The following is a 24,626-nucleotide window of genomic DNA, read 5'->3' on the forward strand; positions in this document are numbered from 1 at the left end:
TTATTCCAGTAATATCCTCATTCTCCCTAATAGCTGCTGCCAAGGGTTCCATCGCCAGGGCAAACAGTAAAGGGGACAACGGGCAGCCCTGCCGAGTTCCACGTCCTAACTCAAATGCCTCCGAATTTCCACCATTTACTCTCACACATGCTTGCGGGGAGGAATACAGGGCCTGTATCCAGGTTCTAAAAAGCTGTCCAATCCCCACTCTATGCAGGACCTTGTCCAGGTATCTCCAGTGTACCCGATCGAACGCTTTTTTCAGCATCCAATCCTAGCAACACTGTGGGCCTGGCTTTAAGCTGAGTGACATACAAAGGTCCACTGTTCGGCGTATGTTGTCCATGGCCTGTCTTTTAGCTATAAATCCTACCTGGTCTGGGTGGATAAGGCTAGGAAGTACACTGCCCAATCGGTTCGCCAACACTTTTGCCAAAATTTTGACGTCCGTGTTTAGAATCGATATAGGTCTGTATGAAGAACACTCAGTTGTATCTTTGCCTGGCTTTGGTATTACCGCCACCCAAGCCTCCATCATGGTCTTAGGAAGAGGTGCCCCCTCCCTCACAGAGGGATTATCATTGTCAGGTGAGGTGCCAGCTCACCCACATATACCTTAAAGAACTCATTTGTGAAGCCATCTAACCCTGGCACCTTCCCCGTGGGCAAGGCTCTTATAACCCTAGTAACCTCTTCCACCTGCACCGGCTCATCAAGCTCCCTTTTTTGCGATTCAGAAAGGACTGGCAATCCCCTTGCCACCAAATAGTCATCTATTCCCCTAGTCTGTACAGTAGCATCCTCCCTATAGAGGTTCTCGTAATATGGGCAAAACGTTCCCTAATTTGAACAGATTTGTGCATCATGTCTCCCTTGGCATCCTTTACTCTCAAGATGTGTCTATTTGCTCTCATTCATCTTAATTTAGTAGCCAACATTCTTCCAGGCTTATTAGTACAAGCATAGTAAACCTGTTTCATTCTCTCATTCACAAATTCAAACTCTCCTCCTACAACCCCGCGATTTCCAATCTCACCGCTTGTAGCTTGCGATAGACAGCTACAGAGCCAGAAGCCCTATATCTATCTTCCAAGACCCCCAGCCTTTCCATGCATTGAGCCAGGCGTACTCTATTACCTCGGGCTTTCCGACTCGCACACTTAATAAAGTGCCCTCTTGAGACTGCCTTAAATGCATCCCACACCGTACCCAGTGTCGGGCCTGAGTCCATATTAATATCAAAATATTCTTTCAGGACTGGGATAAAACTAGCCACTGTTTCCGGATCCCGCAGCAAGCTGTTGTTAAAAGTCCACCTTTTGTCTCTCACCTCCTCCCGCAAAGAAGGAATGACAGTCCAGACTGGGGCATGATCTGATATAGTAATGTTTCCTATAGTAGACTCTTCCCCCCCTTCAGACAGAGTTTTATCAAGAAAAATATAGTCTAGTCTAGAGTAAGTGAGATGTACCTGGGAGTAAAAAGTGTAGTCCCTCCCTCTAGGGTGTCCCATTCTCCACACATCATACAGTCCCATCCCTTCTACAAAGTTGGCCAGAGCCTGAGATATTCTACAATCCGTCTGAGAGGGAAGAGCTGTCTTATCAAGCCTAGGTTGCATAGTGGCATTAAAGTCCCCCGCCACCAGCACCTACCTCTGGCGAAGGCCTGGAGCTCCCTTTGGAGTCGCAGGAAAAAAACGTTCCTGCCTCTCATTTGGCGCATATACATTGACCATGTGTACTCCTCCTGTTCCATCTTAACATGCAGAAAAAGAAATCTTCCCTCCCTGTCCCTTCTTGTATGCATAATCTGCACCTGAACATCTTTATGAAACATAATAGCCACCCCTCGTTTTTTAGCCCCGGATATATCCGAAGCACAGACCACCTGTGGATATTGTTTAGAGGACAATAACCTCTCGTGCTTTTTTAAGAAGTGAGTTTCTTGCACAAAAACCACCTGTGGTTGTATTAAACATAGTTCACGCAATAGTCCATGTCTTTTGTAAGGAGAATTTAGTCCCTTTATATTATAAGTGAAAAACTTATAGCCCACCATTAGCCCTCTTCTGATCTAACCAGCTTATGAAAGAAAGGTGCATAGTTTTCCCTAATTCCCCCCTCTCCCTCCAATCCCTCCCTCCCCCTCCATATCCACCCACCAGGCAGTACCTTCCAGCACTGCCTGGGAAGTTAGAAGAAAGCAACCCAAGAGGCAAACACACTACCCTGTCCCTCCCCCACACTTCCAACACATCCCCACCCCTTATGTTAAAGCAAATGTATATCCTATCCCCAATCTTAACCTTCTCACAGAACATTGAACTTCTCTCAATCTCCCCCACTCATTTTTCAAGCCAGCACCTATCTTTGCAATAGATACAGTCATAATCATAGCACCAGAGTCCTCGGTAGGCCTTCAGGTCTGAGTGCGCGGTGTCTTCTTTTTCTGCGGTACTCTCTTCCATTTCTGAAGGCGCGCCTTGGTGGTCAAAGCCAATTCTGTAGGCAACATCTCTGACCCGGTCAGGCCAGCCATGTGCAGGCACTTCCATGCTTCAGCCACTTTCCGCTTCCGACACTGTTGCCCCTTTAGTTCAAAACAGATGGCAAATGGAAAGCCCATCTATAAGCAATTTTTCTTTATTCAGAACCTCGATCACCGGTCTCATGGCGCGCCTCTGTGCTAATGTAAACACAGACAGATCTTGAAACACAGAGACCCGTGCTTCGTTGTATTCCAGGTCTGGAAGCTTACGCGCCTTCTGCCACAGCATTTCTTTAAACACATAGGAGGAGAAACGAACAAGAATGTCTCTGGGTCTGTTTTCCACTCGCTGCCCCTGCACTCTATGTGCTCTATCAATAGCTGCTGCAGCAGGGTCCCAGGCCTCCTCCATGATTTTTTCGCACAGATTCCTCACCAGCACCGGAACATCTTCCATGCCTCCATTTCAGGAATGCCGCGGAACCGCAAATTGTGCCTTCTGCCTCTGTTCTCGAGGTCATCTAGTTTGTATTGAAAGTCCTCGCTTGCTCCTGCATCTGTGAGACATGTGAATTCAACACTCCATGCTGCTCTTCCTGATCCTCAGCCTCTCCTCTAGAGTTTCCACTCTGCCCGCCAGTTCCTTCAAATCTAACCTGAGGGTGTCAACATGCTCCAGTATTTCCACCCGCGTTGCTTTTATTTCATCGCGGATCGCCGCCAAACACTTCGCCAGATCCGCTGACGAGCTCTTCTTTGAGGCGGACTGGCGCGATGCCGCATGCAAGGCGTCCGAGTCGGAGTCCGACATCGCGGGAGAAGCATGGCGCGAAAGGCTCCTCGCGGTTTCTCGCTTTGGTGCATGCTCGCCTTTCCGCTGCTGCGTCGCCGATATTTGCTCATGTTAGGCAGCAGAGTGTCTGGATTGTCGCCAAATGGGATTTTCGCTAGAAATAAGCCTCTAGTATCGCTAATTTAAATGCTTTAAGGTAGGGAAGTGTGGGAGCTCGAATTCTAGGCAGCCATTCGTCCTCGTGACGTCACTTCCTCCTGGGTCCTGGTTTTTGAGGATAGCGATCATGGAAGGCCCGTACCAACTCCGGGGCATGTACATTGGTAGCCGGCTCCCAGGAGTTATCCTCGGGACCGAAATGCTTCCATGATAACAGGTAGAGCAGCTTTCCCCCGGCGCCTCTTGGAATCTATAATTTCTTCAACTTCGTACTCGGGATCGGGGTCCGCCTCTGGAACAACTGACTCCTTACTCTGTGGATGCCACTTAGACCCCCGAAAGACCTTCAGCAGAGAAACATGGAAGGCGTTATGGATCCGTAGAGTTCTAGGTAGCCGCAGGCGGTATGTCACTGCTCCGATCCGAGACTGGATCACAAAGGGCCCGATGTACCGTGGCCCCAGCCTCCGAGAGGGCACCCGGACCCTCAGGTATTTGGTACTCAGCCATACCTTTTGCCCCGGCTGCAAAACCGGGGCGGGGCGCCGGTGCCGGTCTGCAAATGACTTATACCTGGCGGCTGCTTTCTGTAGTGCTCTCGGGCCATGTTCCAGACTTCCGCAGGTCAGCAAGGGTTTGAGTAACCATGGGCGTAGAGGAGTCAGTGGGAATGGGCGGAGGCAGCCGCGGATGCTGTCCATATACCATGAAGAATGGAGATTGCCCGAGGCAGAGTGTTCACTGTGGTTATAGGCGAACTCGGCCCACGGGAGAAGGGATGCCCAGTTATCTTGCCGCCTGTTGACAAAGCCCGCAAGAACCCCTTCAACGTCTGGTTAATTCTCTCGACCATCCCGTTGGTCTGATGATGGTAGGCAGAGGAGAAATGGGTAACCACCCCCAGGGCGGAACACAGGGCTCTCCAAAATCGTGAAGTGAACTGGGCTCCTCGGTCACTGATGAGCCTGACTGGCAGTCCATGGAGCCGGAAAATGTGCTGGATGAACTTCTGGGCTAACAGTGCTGCCGACGGAAGCCCTGGCAGGGGAACGAAGTGGGCCATACGAGAGAACCGGTCTACCACCACCCAAATCACAGTGTGCCCCTGGGAGCGGGGAAGATCCGTAATGAAATCCATAGACAATTCCTCCCAGGGGGCTGCAGGAATGGGCAAGGGCTGCAGGTCCCCCCAGGGGCGCCCCACCACAGGCTTAGTCCGGGCACAGGTGGGGCAGGTCGTGACAAACCGAAGGATATCTTGATTCATACGAGGCCATCGGTACTGTCGAGAAATCAGACTGAGGGTTTTCTGAAACCCAAAGTGTCCGGCCCATACAGATGAATGTCCCCAATGCATTACTTTTCCCCGGTTCTGGGAAGGCACGAATTTCCCGTGTCGGGGTGACCCCACCCGGGGCCGCACAGAGGCAGGCCGGATCCAGCATAGGATGAGGTTCCTCAATATCCTCTGGAACTTCGAAGGCTCTGGAGAGGGAGTCTGCAGGGATATTCTGCGCAGCCGACCGGAACACAAGTTGAAACCGGAACCTGGCGAAGAACAACGACCAGTGGGCTTGCCGTGGATTCAGCCTTTGGGCCTCCTGCAGATACAAGAGATTCTTGTGATCCGTAATCACTGTAAATCGATGCTCTGCCCCTTCCAGCAGATGTCTCCACTCTTGCAGGGCTAACTTCAAAGCTAGCAATTCTCTGTCTCCTACAGTATAATTGCGTTCCACTGGGGAAACTTTCGGGAGAAAAAGAAACAAGGTTGATGCCGGCCCTTGGCGTTAACTTGAGAAAGGACTGCCCCGGCGCCCAAAGCAGAGGCATCCACCTCTACCACAAAAGGTTTGTCCGGATCCAGGGCCTGAAGGATGGGAGCGGATTCAAATGCTTTCTTCAACTGACTGAATGCCATTAGCGCCTCGGCCGGCCATTTCCTAACATCCACATGCTTCTTAGTTAGCGCTGTCAGCGGAGCTGTCAATTGAGAATAATGGGGAATAAATTGACGATAGTAATTAGCAAACCCCAGGAACCGTTGCAGCGCCTTCAGGCCTTGGGGTTGCGGCCACTCCCGGATAGCGCGGAGTTTGTCTGGATCCATTCGCAGACCCCCAGGTAATAGAATATGTCCCAAAAAAGGCAGAGTCTGCTGGTGAAAGGCGCATTTGCTGAGTTTGGCAAACAAGCGATACTGCCGCAAGCGCCGGAGGATGGTCCGAACGTGGGCCACATGCTCCTGGGGATCTTTGGAAAAAATCAGGATGTCATCTAGGTATACAATTACCGTAGAATAAAGCAGGTCTTCAAGGGCGAAGTTTATGAATCTCTGGAACACCGCTGGAGCGTTGCACAGGCCGAAGGGCATCACCCGGTATTCAAAGTGCCCCTCATGCGTATTAAACGCAGTTTTTCCATTCGTCCCCCTGCCGGATACGAACCAAGTTGTAGGCTCCACGGAGGTCCAATTTGGTGAAGATCTGGGCCCCCTGCAGCCGATCAAACAATTCCGGAATAAGGGGCAGAGGATACCGGTCCTTTATGGTGATGGCATTTAGGCCCCGGTAGTTAATGCAGGGCTCAAGGAGCCATCTTTTTTTGGTCACAAAAAGAATCCTGCTCCGGCAGGAGACGTGGAGGGGCGAATGAACCCTTTCTGGGAGATTCTCCCGGATGTAAGCTTGCATGACCTTCGATTCCTCTCGGGACAGGTATAGAGTCGGCCCCGCGGTGGCATCTTGCCAGTCATCAGATTAATAGCGCAATCAAAGGACCGATGTGGAGGTAGCACATCCGCTTCCATGGGACTAAACACATCAGCGAAATCCCGGTACTCCTCTGGCAGAGCAGCTTGACAGGCTGGCACAGTTCTAGGAGTAGCCACAACCGCGGGACAGCTGGATTCCCCGACCCTTCAAACAGGTCTCGGTACAGGCGCCACCCCAGCTTGATCTTCCTAAAGTCCAATCTATTACAGGGGTGTGACGCCGTAACCAGGGCAGGCCTAGTACCACGGGATGAATGGTACGGGGCAAAATCAGAAATTGAGCCTCCTCACGGTGGTCTTCCCCCACCTGGAGCCCAAAAATGGAGTCACCTCCGTGATAGGCTGGGGTAATGCTGTCCCCTGGATGGACGTCACTTGCAAAGCGGGCCGATAGGGCAGTATAGGTCACCCCATCTGCCGCAGGAGTTTCCTGACAAATGAAATTTCCCCCCGGCCCCGGAATCCAATAAAGCTCGGGTGTGAACCACCGTCTCCTGCCACCGCAGGGTCACCGGGAGAGTAATCAGGTTGTCCGGTAGGGGATTAGAGTGCCCCAAGACCCCTCCCCTCAGGGCGCCTTGGGAGTGGCATTTCCCGGCCGTGCGGGGCAAGAGCTGATGAAGTGACCGGCCTCGCCGCAATACAGGCAAAGGCCGCCCCAAAGGCGTTGAGTCCTCTCAGACGGGGTTAATCGGTGACGGCCGATTACCATAGGGTAACTCGGAGGCCTCCCTAGGCCCTCTGGAGCCCCGTCGGGGGGGAAAGTACCCGACTAGGCCGGGACCCGCCTCCGGACCCCCTCCGCCGGTCCGCACGGGCTCTAGCCCTCTCCTGGAACGGGTATCCACCCGGACACAGAGTGAGATCAAGGCGTCAGCTGCCCCGGAACCTCCCGACCGGCCAGCTCGTCCTTGATTCGATCCTGAAGCCCTTCCAGGAAGATAGCGGATAGGGACTCTTGATTCCAGCGCAACTCTGTCGCCAGGGTTTGAAAACCAGATAGCATAGTCCGCCACGGTCCCTTCGCCTGTTGGATCCGTAGCAGCTTGGAGGCGGCGGAAGATGGCCTTCCGGGAAGTTCAAACACCATGCGGAATCGGTGCTGGAACTCCGCGTAGTTGTCCAAAAGCGGATCTTGTTGTTTACATAGCGGGGATGCCCAGGCTAGTGCTCGTCCAGTTAGCAAGGAAATAACATAGGCCACTTTTACCTGGTCTGAGGCAAAGGCCTCCGGTTGCATCTTGAAGTATAAGTTGCACTGGTTGAGAAACCCCCGGCAACTTCCAGGAACACCATCAAAGGACCATCAAAGGACCCTCCCGGACGGGGAGCCGCTGCAGCGGCCTGGTGTGCCGCAGCGGCCTGGTTCTGGACCTGGACCGTGGTTAACTGAGAGCAGACATTCTGCAGGCCCCCGACAGGGCGTTCAACTGCTCCTGCTGCTGCTGGAGAATTTAGCCAGGTCCCGTAGATTGGGTTGCGTAGGCGAGCTCATGGCTTCAGGTTCCTGTCTTGTCTGAATAGAAGGTGAGCCCTTAGGTCCCGCAAGGTCCCGAAGGACCTCAGAGGACAGCCGTGCAACCCCAAGTCTTCACCCGTGGTGACCGCCGTTCACCGAGAGTTGAGCCCCCAGCTGCAGGCGGCCAACGGGACTTCCGGAACCGCAGGGTTGACGAACTGACCCAATACTGGACCAGGAGCCAGGAGGGCAGGAGGAAAACAACGGATTCCAAACCAGGCACAGGTCAGGGCAGGCAGCTCACAGCGTAGTCGAAACAGGCAATAGGTCAGGGCAGGCAGCTCACAGCGTAGTCGATACAGGCAATAGGTCAAGGCAGGCAGGTAGCAGAGAAGTCCAAAAACATGCCAAGGTCAAGCCAGGAGAACAAGGAAAACAAACTGAAAACTGGAACACCCGAAGACTGGCCTCGGAAACAGAACCTGAAGCAATGTTCTATCTCAGGCCTGCTCCTTAAATACTGTCTGCATTCAACCACCCAGCCCAGCCGACATGGCCGGCCAATCAGAACCCGGTTACTGACAAAACCCTTTTGATTGGCTGTATCCGACCTCCCAGGCGGGACTACAGCACCGGCCTCCCAATCTAACTCCTCTGAGGCGGAGCTTCGGGTACCCGCGCCCGAAAGTGAAGGAGACGCCGGCCATCGCATCTCAACGCCATTCTCCCCACTGGCGCATGTACGGCCCCATAGCAGGCGATCGAGAGCCCGGCAGCCGTGATCGCCGGCCCACGGCCTCAGCCCCGGACTGGGCGGCTATCGCCGCGGCCTCAAGAAGGCCGGCCCTCGCCGCGATGGACACCGGCTCCTGGTTCCAGCGGAGGAGCAGCCGGAGGGAGCGACGGATGTGACACATATCACCCCTGTTTCTCCTTTCCTCCAGAGTATACATGTTTAGTTCAGCAAGTCTCTCCTCATACGTCTTGTAACGCAAATCCCATACCATCTCATTGCTTTTCTTTGCAACCGCTTCAATTCTTTTAACATCCTTAACAAGATACGCCTCCAAAACTGAACACAATACTCCAGGTGGGGCCTCACCAACAACTTATACAGGGGCATCAACACCCCCTTTCTTCTGCTGGGTCACACCTCTCTCTATACAGCCTAACAACCTTTTAGCTACGGCACCACCTTGTCACACTGTTTCGTCGCCTTCAAATCCTCAGATACTATTACCCCAAGATCCCTCTCTCCGCCCGTACCTATCAGACTCTCCCCACCTAACACATACGTCTCCAGTGGATTTCTATTCCCTAAGTGCATCACTTTGCATTTCTTCGTGTTGAATTTTAATTGCCAAACCTTAGACCATTCTTCTAGCTTCCTCAGATCCTTTTTCATGTTTTCCACTCCTTCCAGGGGTCCACTCTGTTACAGATCTTAGTATCATCCACAAAAAGGCAAACTTTACCTTCTAACCCTTTGGCAATGTCACTCACAAATATAGTGAACAGAATCGGCCCCAGCACCGATCCCTGAGGCACTCCACTACTCACCTTTCCCTCCTCCGAACGAATTCCATTCACCACCACCCTCTGGCGTCTGTCCGTCAACCAGTTCCTAATCCAGTTCACCACTTCAGGTCCTATCCTCAGCCCATCCAGTTTATTTAAGAGCCTCTTGTGGGGAACCGTGTCAAAAGCTTGCTGAAATCTAAGTAGATTACGTCCATAGCTCGTCTCTGATTCAATTCTCCTGTCACCCAATCAAAGAACTCAATGAATTCGTTTGGCAACGATTTCCCGTTGGTAAAACCATGTTGTCTTGGATCTTGCAACTTATTGGCTTCCAGGAAATTCACTATCCTTTCCTTCAGCATCGCTTCCATTACTTTTCCAATAACCGAAGTGAGGCTTACCGGCCTGTAGTTTTCAGCTTCTTTCCCTATCACCACTTTTGTGAAGAGGGACCACCTCCGCCGTTCTCCATCCCATGGAACCTTTCCCGTCGAATATTAAAAAGGTTAAGAGGACCCGCCAAAACCTCTCTGAGCTCCCTCAATATCCTGGGGTGGATCCCGTCCGGTCCCATGGCTTTGTCCACCTTAGCTTTTCAAGTTGTTGATACACACTTTCTTCCATGAACGGTGCTCTATCCACTTCATTCTCATTTGTACTATTTTCAGTCCATCGCAGTCCTTCTCCAGGATTTTCTTCTGTGAAAACAGAACAAAAGTATCTATTTAGCAAATTTGCTTTTTCTTCATCATTTTCCACATAGCAGTTCGCAGTATCTTTTAGTCTCACAATTCCCTTTTTAGCCATTCTCCTTTCACTAATATACCTGAAGAAATTTTTGTCACCCCCTCCTTACATTTCTAGCCATTTGTTCTTCCGCTTGCGCTTTTACCAGTCGTATCTCTCTCTTGGCTTCTTTCAGTTTCATCCGGCATTCCTCATGTTCTTTGAGTTTTTTCTGTATTTCTGGAACGCCAACTCTTTAGCCTCTATTTTCTCAATCACTTGCTTGGAGAACCATATCGGTTTCCTTTTTCTCTTGCTTTTATTTACTTTCCTTACATAAAGGTTCATGGCCCTATTTATAGCTTCTTTCAGCCTGGACCACTGTCCTTCCACTTTGTGTACTTCCTCCCAGCCCATCATCTCCTTCCTCAGGTATTCCCCCATTTTACTAAAGTCAGCACGCTTGAAATCCAGGACTTTGAGTTTTGAGTGGCCGCTCTCCACTTTAGCTGTTATATCAAACCAAACCGTTTGATGGTCACTGCTGCCCAGGTGGGCACCCACTCGGATATTTGACACGCTATCCCCATTTGTGAGCACCAGATCCAGTGTCGCTCCCTCCCTCGTGGGTTCCATCACCATTTGTCTGAGCAAAACACTTTGGAAAGCATCCACGATCCCTCTACTTCTTTCCAATTCCGCAGACGGAACCTTCCAATCTACATCTGGCAGATTGAAATCTCCCAGCAACAGCACCTCTCTCTTGCTTCCCAACTTTTGAATATCTGCGATCAGGTCTTTATCTAATTCCTCCAATTGTGTCGGAGGTCTGTAGACAACACCCACGTAGACAGAGGTTCTATCATCTCTTTTTAAGGTGATCCATATCGCCTCTTCCTTTCCCCAGGTCATTTCAGTCGCAGTGATATCATTCCTCACATACAGAGCTACTCCTCCACCTTTATGACCATCCTCTATCCTTCCTAAATAGATTATAGCCTGGTATGTTTGCATTCCATTCATGGGAACCATTGAGCCACGTCTCCGTGATTGCAACAACATCCAAGTCTGCCTCCAACATCAGGGCCTGAAGGTCATGAACTTTATTGCTTAGACTGCGAGCATTTGTGGTCATCGCTTTCCATCTACATTTCCTGGTATGCATTTCAACATTAGTGATTTGGGGGCTTCTTTTCTCTTTGGGTACCTTCATATCTTTTTGTTCCACTTTATTGTTTTTTCTTTGGCTTCCGTTCTGTTTTCAAGAACATTACAGTGCTGTAATGGAGTAAAAGATTTTGTAGGGGCAACACTTGTGAGGTTGGATGTTTTCTTGTCACATAACGAAGTCTGCCTCAGCCTACAGTGATCCATCTATTTTTAGGTGGTTTTATCCTTTGTGGTAGTGGTGATAATTTGGTATGATTCTGTGCAGTATGATATTGTGCGGTCCTAGATGCTGCTTTAAGTGCATCTAGTTCCTGTTTTACTTTACTGAGCTTGTGTTTTAATCTAGTGAGTTGCAGACAGATAGGACAAGCCTTAAGTCTCCAGACAATTGGTCTTGAAACTAAAGCACCACAATTATTATAGAGAATAAAAGTCATCCTGATTGGTTGAAATGGGTATGAACAGGTGTGATATAGTGAGAACAGAAGCCTATGGATCTGTTGGCTGAGATTCTTATTATTAGAGCAGTAATCCTTAGCTGGTGAGTAGAAGACTGGGGATTGCAGTGATAATGAGGGGTTTTCTTTTCAGAGACAGTTGTAATATGGGTGGAGTTAATTTGTGATAAGTAGTGTATTTGGGGAAGTTATTTATGAAGTGTCTGTCTTGGGGTGGGTGTGTTGGGGGGCAGGGTGGGTGGGCGTAAGCTTAAGACTTTAGTACATAAGTACATAAGTAATGCCATACTGGGAAAAGACCAAGGGTCCATCGAGCCCAGCATCCTGTCCACGACAGCGGCCAATCCAGGCCAAGGGCACCTGGCAAGCTTCCCAAACGTACAAACATTCTATACATGTTATTCCTGGAATTTTGGAGTTTTTCCAAGTCCGTTTAGTAGCGGTTTATGGACTTGTCCTTTAGGAAACCGTCCAACCCCTTTTAACTCTGCTAAGCTAACCGCCTTCACCACTTTCTCCGGCAACGAATTCCAGAGTTTAATTACACGTTGGGTGAAGAAATATTTTCTCCGATTTGTTTTAAATTACTACACTGTAGTTTCATCGCATGCCCCCTAGTCCTAGTATTTTTGGAAAGCGTGAACAGACGCTTCACATCCACCCTGTTCCACTCCACTCATTATTTTATATACCTCTATCATGTCTCCCCTCAGCCGTCTCTTCTCCAAGCTGTATAGCCCTAGCCTCCTTAGTCTTTCTTCATAGGGAAGTCGTCCCATCCCCGCTATCATTTTAGTCGCCCTTCGCTGCACCTTTTCCAATTCTACTATATCTTCTTGAGATGCGGCGACCAGAATTGAACACAATACTCAAGGTGCGGTCGCACCATGGAGCGATACAACGGCATTATAACATCCTCACACCTGTTTTCCATACCTTTCCTGATAATACCCAACATTCTATTCGCTTTCTTAGCCGCAGCAGCACACTGAGCAGAAGGTTTCAGTGTGTTATCGACGACGACACCCAGATCCGTTTCTTGGTCTGTAACTCCTAACGTGGAACCTTGCATGACGTAGCTATAATTCGGGTTCTTTTTTCCCACATGCATCACCTTGCACTTGCTCACATTAAACATCATCTGCCATTTAGCCGCCCAGTCTCCCAGTCTCGTAAGGTCCCTCTTGTAATTTTTCACAATCCTGTCGCGATTTAACGACTTTGAATAACGTTGTGTCATCAGCAAATTTAATTACCTCGCTAGTTACTCCCATCTCTAAATCATTTATAAATATATTAAAAGCAGCGGTCCTAGCACGGACCCCTGAGGAACCCCACTAACTACCCTTCTCCATTGTGAATACTGCCCATTTAACCCCACTCTCTGTTTCCTATCCTTCAACCAGTTTTTAATCCACAATAGGACATTTCCTCCTATCCCATGACCCTCCAATTTCCTCTGTAGCCTTTCATGAGGTACCTTGTCAAACGCCTTTTGAAAATCCAGATACACAATATCAACCGACTCCCCTTTGTCCACATGTTTGTTCACTCCTTCAAAGAATTGAAGTAAATTGGTCAGGCAAGATTTCCCCACACAAAAGCCATGCTGACTTGGTCTCAGTAATCCATGTCCTCGGATGTGCTCTGTAATTTTGTTTTTGATAATAGCCTCTACCATTTTCCCCGGCACCGACGTCAGACTCACCGGTCTATAATTTCCCGGATCTCCCCTGGAGCCTTTTTTAAAAATGGGCGTTACATTGGCCCACCCTCCAATCTTCCAGTACCACGCTCGATTTTAAGGATAAGTTGCATATCACTAGCAGTAGCTCCGCAAGCTCGTTTTTCAGTTCTATCAGTACTCTAGGATGAATACCATCCGGTCCAGGAGATTTGCTACTCTTCAGTTTGCCGAACTGCCCCATTACGTCCTCCAGGTTTACCGTGAAGTCAGTAAGTTTCTCCGACTCGTCCGCTTGAAATACCATTTCCGACACACCGGTATCCCACCCAAATCTTCCTCGGTGAAGACCGAAGCAAAGAATTCATTCAGTCTCTCCGCTACGTCTTTGTCTTCCTTGATCGCCCCCTTTTACCCCTCAGTCATCCAGCGGCCCAACCGATTCTTTTGCCGGCTTCCTGCTTTTAATATACCAAAAAATTTTTTACTATGTTTTTTGCCTCTAATGCTATCTTTTTTCATACTCCCTCTTGGCCTTCTTAATCTGCGCCTTGCATTTGCTTGACACTCCTTATGCTGTTTCTTGTTATTTTCAGACGGTTCCTTCTTCCATTTCTGAAGGCGTTTCTTTTAGCCCTAATAGCTTCCTTCACCTCACTTTTCAACCAGGCCGGGTGTCTTTTGGACTTCCGTCTTTCTTTTCTAATTAGCGGAATATGTATGGCCTGGGCCTCCAGGATGGTATTTTTGAACAGCGTCCACGCCTGTTGTACAGTTTTTACTCTCTCAGTTGCCCCCCTAAGTTTTTTTTTTTACCGTTCTTCTCATTTTATCATAGTCTCCTTTTTTAAAGTTAAGCGCTAACGTATTTGACTTTCTGTGTACAGTTACTTCAAGGTTGATGTCAAAACTGATCATATTATGGTCACTGTTATCAAGCGGCCTCAGTACCATAACGTCCCTCACCAGATCATGCGCTCCACTAAGGACCAAGTCTAGAATTTTTCCTTCTCTCGTCGGCTCCTGCACCAGTTGCTCCATAAAGCTGTCCTTGATTTCATCAAGGAATTGTATCTCTGTAGCATGTCCCGATGTTACATTTACCCAGTCTATATTTGGATAATTGAAGTCACCCATTATTATCACATTGCCCATTTTGTTCGCGTCTCTGATTTCATTTATCATTTCTGTGTCTACCTGCTCATCCTGGCGAGGTGGACGGTAGTACACTCCTATCACCATTTTTTTCCCTTTTATACATGGAATTTCAACCCACAGTGATTCAAAGGTGTGATTTGTGTCCTGCTGAATTTGTAATCTATCTGAGTCAAGGCTCTCTTTAATATACAATGCTACCCCTCCACCAGTCCGGTCTACCCTATCATTACGATATACTTTGTACCCCGGTATGACAGTGTCCCACTGGTTATCCTCCTTCCACCAGGTCTCAGTAATGCCTATTATATCCAATTTTTCATTTATTGCAATATATTCCAACTCTCCCATCTTATTTCTTAGACTCCTAGCATTTGCATATAGACATTTCAGAGTATGTTTGTTGTTCTTATTTGCATGATGCTTAGTACCTGACACTATTGATTTGACATCTTTTGTCTGATCTTTAGTTGTATTTAAGGGCACCTGGCCTACCACGGTCTGTTGTGCAAACCTCACTATCCAGAAACCCTATCTTCCCTGTTTGTGAGGTATCTTTGCAAGATACCTTTCCCGAACCATGCGCTTTTGAGCGACTGTCAGCCTTCCCCCCATTTCTAGTTTAAAAGCTGCTCTATCTCCTTTTTAAATGCCGACGCCAGCAGCCTGGTCCCACCCTGGTTAAGGTGGAGCCCATCCTTTCGGAATAGGCTCCCCCTTCCCCAGAATGTTGCCCAGTTCCTAACAAATCTAAAACCCTCCTCCCTGCACCATCGTCTCATCCACGCATTGAGACTCTGGAGCTCTGCCTGTCTCTTGGGCCCTGCACGTGGAACAGGTAGCATTTCAGAAAATGCTACCCTAGAGGATCTGGATTTGAGCTTTCTACCTAAGAGCCTAAATTTGGCTTCCAGAACCTCTCTCCCACATTTTCCTATGTCATTGGTACCCACATGTACCAAGACAGCGGTCCTCCCCAGCACTGTCTAAAATCCTATCTAGGTGACGCGTGAGGTCCGCCATCTTTGCACCAGGCAGGCAAGTCACCAGGCGATCCTCACGTCCACCAGCCACCCAGCTATCTATATGCCTAATGATCGAATCACCAACTACAACAGCTGTCCTAACCTTTCCCTCCCGGGCAGCACTTGGAGACATATCCTCAGTGCGAGAGGATAGTACATCCCCTGGTGGGCAGGTCCTGGCTAAAGGAGTACTTCCTACTTCACCAGGGTGATGCTCTCCTTCTAGGAGACCTCCCTTCTCCAAGGTAGCACAAGGGCTACCAGACTGGAGGTGGGAACTCTCTACAACATCCCTGTAGGTCTCCTCTATGTACCTCTCTGTCTCCCTCAGCTCCACCAAGTCTGCTACTCTAGCCTCAAGAGAACGGACATGTTCTCTAAGAGCTAGGAGCTCTTTGCATCGGGCGCAAACATATGACATCTCACCAACTGGGAGATAATCATACATGTGACACTCAATGCAAAAGACTGGATAGCACCCCTCTCGCTGCTGGACTGCTGACTCCATCTTAGTGTTTTTGAGTTTTCCAATATTTTAAAACTTGCTACAGTATTAAGGAGATTAGCCTAATATAAAAGTGTCTTTTACTTTATATGGTGTATTGTATGATTTTAGTATTTCCTTCTTAGATGGTAATGAAATGTATTTAAAACTCTATAAGAGCACTCCTTGCTTGTTACCCTAATTACAATAACTGACTATAAATGAGGAGTTGTCCTAGGGGTGGGTGGGAATACTAAATTAGATCCTGCAGTGGCTGTTAGATTCTATCTGTTAAAGCTGTGGTACAAGGCTTTTAAAACTAAGTGGAAAAGACTATGGAGATTAGCTGTTTTCTGTTAGCTGTTGAAATTTGCTTTTTAAGTTTGCCTAACACTAACCTACAATTCCTCCTTTAAACCCCAATTTTTAAGTTCCCAAAGCACAAGCAAAGTAGTGTTCACTTACCAGAGAAATGTCCTCTTCTCTCAGAACTTCTCAGAAAGAAAGTTTCAGTGGGACCTTCCCTCTTTATATACTTTTGAATCTAAGGGGCCTCTTTTGAGCAACCTATGCAAGTATTCTACTTCCCCCCACACCTTGATTATCACTTAATTGAGGTCACTGGATGAGATAACTCTCCAGCAGCCAAGGAAAAGAAAAATAACTGCCGTTTAGAACAAAGGAGTTCCTACCTCTAGAAAACGTTTCAGTTTAAAACTAGGTCAATGGATGAGCTAACTCTCCAGCAGCCAGCAGCCAAGGAAAATAAAAATAACTGCCGTTTAGAACAAAGGAGTTCCTACCTCTAGAAAAGTTTCAGTTTAAAACTATGTGGAAAATGCCTATTTCTAGAGAAAAGTTCAGTTTAAAACTGTGGGGAAGGGGTTTATACACTATGGCAACTAGTTAATGGTGCTTGCTTTTCTCTCTCTCTCTCTCTCTCTCTCTCTCTCTCTCTTTTTATTCCTCTAAACTAGGCCCTGCTTGCTTTTCTCCCTCTCTCTCTCTTTTTATTCGCCCTTAATACTAAATTAGATCCTGCAGGGCTGTTAGATTCTATCTGTTAATGCTGTGGTACAAGGCTTTTAAAACTAAGTGGAAAAGGACTATGGAGATTAGTAGCTTTTTCTGTTAGCTGTTGAAATTTGCTTTTTAAGTTTGCCTAACACTAACCCTACCAATTCCTCCTTTAAACCCCCAATCTTTAAGTTCCCAAAGCACAAGCAAAAGTAGTGTTCACTTACCAGAGAAATGTCCTCTTCTCTCAGAATGTGTCTGCTGTAACCTATCTGAAGAGCTGCCACTTAAATTCACCAGAAGAAATGTCCCAGGTGTACAGCTCTAAGGATTGGGACATGCAAATCACAATTTTAGCAGCAGTATGTAACAAAAACAGGAAAGATATAAAGATATTCATAAGGATTCATCTGCTGTGACCAAAGGAAAGAAAATTACCAATGTAAGAACCTAATTTCCCATTGTCCTCCCTGACCATCACTGCTGTTATCACCTCTCTGTCTGCCATTTCTAATGATCTGTCAGCCAGAAGGGTGTGTGTGTGTGTGGGGTGGGGGGGGGGGGGGGGGTACAGACTCAGACAATGATAAGCTCAAATCTTTAAATTAGGGAGATTTTGTTTAGAGAAAATACTATACACACAAAACATGGAAAGAACCCTATTTACATAGACCTTTTTTGTATTGAAACTTTATCCACAGCTGCTGTTAAAACTTCAAGACCATTCTTCTTGGGTCCACCTCAAGGACATTCGAGTTTTTTCATGACCTTGTCTCTTCTGACAACCCACATTTAAACTAGTTCTGCCTCCTTCCGTAGCGGACCTAAAACACTGACACGGTTGTTGCACATCTCCGTCTGCAGATTCTGGAGATGTGATACCAGCCCTGTCAAATGACCCTGTTTCCTCACACATTGTAAGCTCTGAAATAGGAACTTCTGCAGCTGCATTGTTTGATAGAGATAATTCTATGACTGATACGTCAGTTTCTGATAATATATCATCAGATTCTGGCATTACATTACTTGATAATGAGTCCTGAACCTCGGAATATTCTTTGCTTTCTTATACTGCTTGCATGTCTTATCATTTTTATCATTGCTTTTATTTTGTTTATATTTGAAAGATTTCACGACAGAACTACAGTCATCACAAAGCCAATATGACTGAAGTACAATTGATAATAGACTTTTCTGATAATTTAAAATATGTTTCTTGTTACACTTTCTTATTATCGCAATTGCAATGTGAAAGAGGTTTACTATGCTTTCCTTAATAGCATGCCTCAAGTACAGTTGCAAATACAGGAAGTTCCAGCACAGCACTCTATTTATAACCCACTGACAATGCTGTATATTTGTATGGTTCTTATGCTTTCCTATTTTCTGTTGTTTATAATTTTGTATTTATTAGAAAAATACCATTACATTCCCTCTACCTATTGAAAAAAAGTACTAATATACTTAGTAAGCTTGATTGTCTAATCCTAATTCGAATCCTAACCTCTCTGACGAGGTGCCTTACATAACCCTTTCTCGCTTTGTTGGCACTAATAATCCATACTATATATATATATATACTCACTTATGGGATCCAGGTCCAAATGATGATCCTACTTGGGATCCAGTTGATAGATATCAGACAGTGTGCTCCTTTAATCCGTGCTAATGAAATAGGCACTGGCACTATAATAATAGAAGAGGATGATCTATTTCCTGGGTATGGTAGATACAAAATTGAATGTGGAACACTTTCTCTGCCCATGTTGGGGAACTTGTAACATACTGGTCAATGTCTTCTCAGCTCTTGGGTACACCCTGGGTACCCCGATATTTCCTTCGAGTATGGGGAACTGATACAGTTAATTCAGTTGAATTATTTGAAATTTTTCGAGTACCAGGGAGAACTCCTTTTACTAACATTGGAGCTGTACCTGTTGCTCATGATTTTACATTATGAGTATGTCACAAGGGCCCACGGATGTGACCCTGGTCCCAACGATAATGAGATGTGGAACTCTTTTGTTTGATTCTCTGTGTCAACCTTTACTTGATAGTTGGACTACAGGCCCTGGCACCCATATTATAGATACATTTGACATCTATGGGGTTGCCCTGATCAAAATTGAGGAAGGGGACATACCACTGTCCCGTCCAAATAGTAGTGAATTAGTCTGGTTTTGGCTAATTTCCTATAATATTTTGGATGATGGATGAAAACCTTGGGTTTTTATCAGAAAAAGAGGGACTAGATTAGTTGAAATGTTCCAGCTTATATACACCACAGGCTTATTGGGGAGCTATTCCTTTACATTATTAATGTTTATTCCAGATCAAGAATCACGTTCCAACAAGATACCTTTCCTATTTTTCTGCCTTCAACATATATGCTGCTGAACTCTTCCTAAAAGATATTGACTTTACTTTCCAATTTGATACTAATTTTTGACAAAAAAATACCCCAGATTGTTCCACCATGACTTATGCACACAGCACAAATAGTATAATTCCTCCTGATTGGGATCTTGGTTGTGAGGATGATGAAATATGGGATCCTATTTTAGATTCCGTCATCTGTGTAAACCCATATTTGATATATGGACTCAGGTTCCAGAATTGGTACTATTGAGTTAACAAACCTTTGTGGGATAGGCCATGTCAAATTGGAACAGATGGAGCACCCTATTCCCCAACCTTTTAGTGGACAATTAGTATATTTTTGGGTAATCTCTTATAAAGTTCGATCACGACAATGGCTTCCCTGGTTCCTCTTCAGGCAAAGAGGAGGCAGGATATCTGAAATATTTGAGATAGTGTTTCTGATTACCCCTACCCCTATGGGACTGCACAGAAGATTGGGTGCTGTTCCTTTATCTTTCTAATGCTTTATTTCAGGTTGACACTTGATATCTGCAATAAAAGGACATCATAATACGTTTCTGCCTTCACTGTATACTACTGACGAATGAAGAGTGAAACTCAACTAGAATCTGAATCGCACTCTGGAAACAGTGGTGTTGTTTGCTTCTTGATAATTGCTGCTATAATTTCTTTACTGCTTATTATTCTGTGGTTTTTAAGAAGCCATAACCCATGTTAACTCCTGTTCCATAATGATGATTATAACAGTACTGGTTGTGGTTTTCTCTCTCTTGCACTTGCTTCCTGTGGCTTTAAGCACTGATTGTTCTCATGGAAACTCTGAAAACTGTGACATGGATCAGTTCTATCTTAAAAGCAACTATCCTGTCCGATTTACTTTTCGACTGATTCAAAGCAACAAAACAGTAACAATTGAGTTTGATGTTTGTGCAATTGCTGACTGTGGGGATTTGTCTTGGCAAAAATCCTATTCAAAATTCTATGTTTACCTCTGTACTTATTCTGTTTTGGATGCTGCTATTTACTCTAATAGCCCATGTTATTCATGGTCTGATGTATGGTGTTATACAGGCCCAAACTATCCTACAAGTAGTCACCCTCCCTGGAATCAATCTTTGAGAGAGAAAATTACACTGTACCGTAGACCTGTTAACAAAGATACATGTACTGCTAGAAAATGCAATCCTGTTTCCATAAAATTCCAGGGAATTGACCTTTCTATAAACCGTACTTATGGTATAGGCATAGAGGCTACCAACACAGATCCTGTTGGTCGTTTCCGTGTCCTTGTCTACTCTGCTAGAAAGACTGCCTTACCTAGATTGGTTACTTCCCTTACTTCCACAACTTCCAGAAATTAATATCCCAGTTCAGATCCATAATGTTTCTAGCCTTAGAGATACATTTACCATTGAAACAGGCTATGCTGACTCAAATTTATGGCTAGATTGGGTAAAATATACCACTAAATCTTTACAATTGTCTAATTTCTATATTTGCACTGCTTCTCGCCCTCAACCTGTAGTGGTTCCTTTTCCTTTGAATTTCCGGAATGATTTCACTGGAGCTATGTGTATGTTATATTTGCTAACATGATGATAAGACTAATAATGCTTCTTGAAAGTCTCTTGCATTAATGTTTCCTGAAGTTCCTACAGAGAAAGTAAGAGTGCCTCCAGTGTTCCAACTACCTAATAAAAATACAAAATTTGAACTTTGTATATGAAGGAAGAAGGTTACAAATCCAAATAATATAGGACATCTGAACACTTGCAACACTAGCTTGATTGCTAGTGGTACCATGGACTTGTCAGATTTTACAACTGCTAGAGCTGATGTTTGGTGGTACTGTGGAAATAGAACTTTATATTCTACTCTACCCCGTGATTGGGAAGGACAATGTGCTATTGTTCAATTGGTAATACCATTTACTGTAGCTGCCTTGCATACCAACAAAGGTGTTTCCCGAATCAAGAGAGATGCTCCACATGGGTCCTTTGATCATCAAGTCTATCTTGATTCTATTGGCGTTCCAAGGGGGGTCCCTAATGAATTTAAGGCTCGCAACCAAATTGTGGCTGATTTTGAAGCTTTGTTTCCTGCAATTGACATAAGTAAGAATGTTGACTGGATCAATTAAATTTATTACAATCAACAAAGATTTATCAACTACACCAGAGATGCTGTCAAGGGTATTGCTGAACAATTGGATGCTACAAGCTGGATGGCTTGGGAAAATCGCTTAGCCCTTGATATGATACTCGCGAAGGAAGGAGGAGTTTGCATAATGATCAGAAGTGGAGACTGTTGTGCTTACATTCTCAACAATACCGCCCCAGATGGAAGCATTACCAAAGCATTGGAAGGACTGACTGCACTTGCTAATGAATTAGCTGAGAACTCTGGTATTGATACTTCCTGGACTGGATGGTTTGAATCTATGTTTGGAAAATGTAAAAATATCACACTTTCTGCCTTGACTGCAATCATTATTGCTGTTTTTATGCTCTGTGGCTGCTGTATTATACCATGTACTAGAAGATTAGTGGAACGTGTTGTTAATACAGCTTGTTAATACAGCCATAGGTAAGAAAGAACTTACAGGACAATATGTTTTGTATGAAACAATGATTCATTGTCTCACCACCAAATTCTTTAATTGATGATGATCAAGAACATGAAAGACATGGTGATACTGATTTTGTTGACATTGCAAATAATAACACTGTTGCTATTGATAATGCTAATAATCCGAATGAGAAAGTCATGTTTAGTTTATTACCTAAGTTTTACCTAAGTCTTCTCACTTGCACATGTTTGCCTGTAACTACATACATAATGGGGAATTAATAATATTATAGGATAAATCTTTTGAATATCCTACAGAAATCATATTTCCTTCCTATGTTATAGACCTATGATGGATACTAGTCACCACAATTAAAAGCTCACCTTCTCTTAAGGCCGAAGACACATTGCTCTTCATTGTAGTCTCACCTGTACAACACCTGTGAAGGCCTAGTGTTCCTATGCCTTCAAGGGGGGGCTGTTAATATGGATCATATAGGACATGCATGACCATAATACCATATCATAGGCTGAACAATAGTCTGTCAGATTGTGTGCTGAACTAGGCCTCAAAAGGTTAAAAAATTGCTTGCAATGGTATAATTACTGACATTTACTGAAAATGGCCTTGTAGCAGCTGTTCTTGTAAAGGTTTTACAATATGGCCTAACTAGGAAATAAAAATGGTTTGCAAGCAGTTTTACTAAGGAACCGAAATATGATTTAATTAGAAAATAGTTTATAGACCCAGCTAATTTTGATAGTCCAACAGGTGGTAGGCAGTAAACGAAACTTGTGGTAAGAGTAAATAGAACATGTGGTTATGAGGACATTGATGTCGCAAATGAGAATGACCCTAATGACCTTCTGATAGGTGAAATTACAGTAAAAGTTAGATTAAGTAGTTTCCAGTAATTACTTGCTGATTCTGTAGAAATTTAGTAATGCTGATACAACATAAAGTAAATTTGATACTAAGCAAATTAGGATTATAATTACATATGGAGAATGAGGGCAGAAATAAATATATGACATAATTGCATGTGATTTTTAGGGTATACCTAACAGCTGTAATCTGTAGAAGTTAGAGAAGTAATACTGTGGATTCACAATTAGCCTCCAGTTTACCGCTCTCTATGAGAAAAAGCTTGTGGACTGTCTTGATTGATTAACTCTGATTTGATGTAGTACCTGAACTGAAACAATCATATGCCAGTGTAACCCTAATTGGTAAGTTTAAATAAAATGCATATTCTCAAATAAATAACAGCCTTCTGAGTCTGATTCACCTTATTTTAGTAATTTATAAAGCAGTTTTATTTGTGACAGTGGTGGATACTGTTAGCATTTAGATAACTCTGTGTTTATGTTACGCTGAAGGAGGTCAGACAATTGAGTATATTCAGCTGCCACCAGTCCTGTAGTGGAGGTATGTTCCTACATGGCCTCACCCTTATTAGCAGGGCCAGTTGGTACATCAGGGGGGAACACCCTCAAGCTGGACACATCAGAGTGAAGCCTCCTCCCCTGCCTGGAGTACCATGATGTCCAGTCACAGTCCCAGGAATACATTTAAGGATGGGATTAGGAGTAGGACTAGGGTTTGAACTCAGTACGAATATAGGGGTTAGAGTTAGGGTTCAGACGTAGCACAATGATAAAGGTTGTAGGGTTAGGGTCAAGTTTAGGGCTAAAGGTCAGACTTGATACAAGGGTAAAGCGCAAGGCTAGGTTGGAATTAGAGTCAGGGTTTGATGCAGCACAAGTATGGGGTTAAACTCACCATAGGTGAAGGGGTCACGTTCATTTTTTGTCTCAGGTTCTGCAAAAGAGGAGCCAGAGGAAGAGATTTAGTAATTGGTGTGAAATTTAGCTCAGGAAATGCTTGCATCTATAATCTTTGTTTAACGAAGTCCATAGAGAATGCAATATACCAAGAAACAAATGGACATGGAGGATACATTTAATGAGGGAATTTAAAAGTCAAAAGGTCTATAGGAACCTTATTTAGAAGAGAATAAACCCTGTTCCATGTCTGCAGAAAATTCTTTGGGCTTGATATTCATCTAGCGGTGATCAGCATTTTGCTGATTGCTGCCAGCGTTATACCCAGAAATTCACTGCCAAGCCATGTCTGGGCTCCAGCATTGAATTTCCAGGTATATGAAGCCAGTGAAAGCATAGCCGGTTGCATGAGATATTCAGCACTTAACCGGCTATGAAGAACTGAGAGGACTACTTTTATGTGGTCCTATTTATGTGGTTATTATTTCTGGTTAACCCCTGGAACACCCCCAAAATAGCCAGTTTCGGCTTGGGTGCTAACCAGACATTCTCAGCGGCACTATCCGGTTTAGTGCCTATGAAAATGTCCAGTTAGCCCCAGACAAGTCACTTAAATGGCCAGGAGTCTCTTCTGGACATTTAAAATGTTTTGAATATCAGGGCCTTCATTGATTATTAGTTTATATCTGTCTCTGTGTGTGTCTATATGGGTGTCTGGTTTTCTTTCTCTATGGGCTTAAGTCTCTTTCTTATAATTGTCGTTATGTGCACCCTCTCTGTGGGTGTCTTGATCTTTCTGTGTAGCTTTATGTCTCTGTCTGGAGTCAGATGCAAACTTCTCCTGGGTTCTAAAACGCATTTTAGAATTGAGCACATCAAGCCAACTTCCCCACATTTACACATAGCGTCAGCCGCCAATCCAGCCTCCAAAGTTTTGCAAATTCTTAAAACAATTTAAAAAAATAAAATTTTGTCAT

The 24,626-nt window shown here is 45.4% G+C and overlaps 1 protein-coding gene across 1 annotated transcript in view; it reads right to left on the bottom strand.

Moving 5' to 3' along the window:
* LOC115475916 (phospholemman-like) overlaps positions 1-24,626 on the bottom strand; it is a 228,126-nt gene that overhangs the window by 151,059 nt on the left and 52,441 nt on the right. Inside the window, exon 3 of the mRNA XM_030211989.1 lies at positions 23,648-23,686. Within this exon, the coding sequence (XP_030067849.1) occupies positions 23,648-23,686 (39 nt within the window). The remainder of the gene's footprint in view (positions 1-23,647; positions 23,687-24,626) is intronic.

Source organism: Microcaecilia unicolor, chromosome 8 (genome assembly GCF_901765095.1).
Source record: "Microcaecilia unicolor chromosome 8, aMicUni1.1, whole genome shotgun sequence".
Lineage (NCBI taxonomy): Eukaryota > Metazoa > Chordata > Amphibia > Gymnophiona > Siphonopidae > Microcaecilia > Microcaecilia unicolor.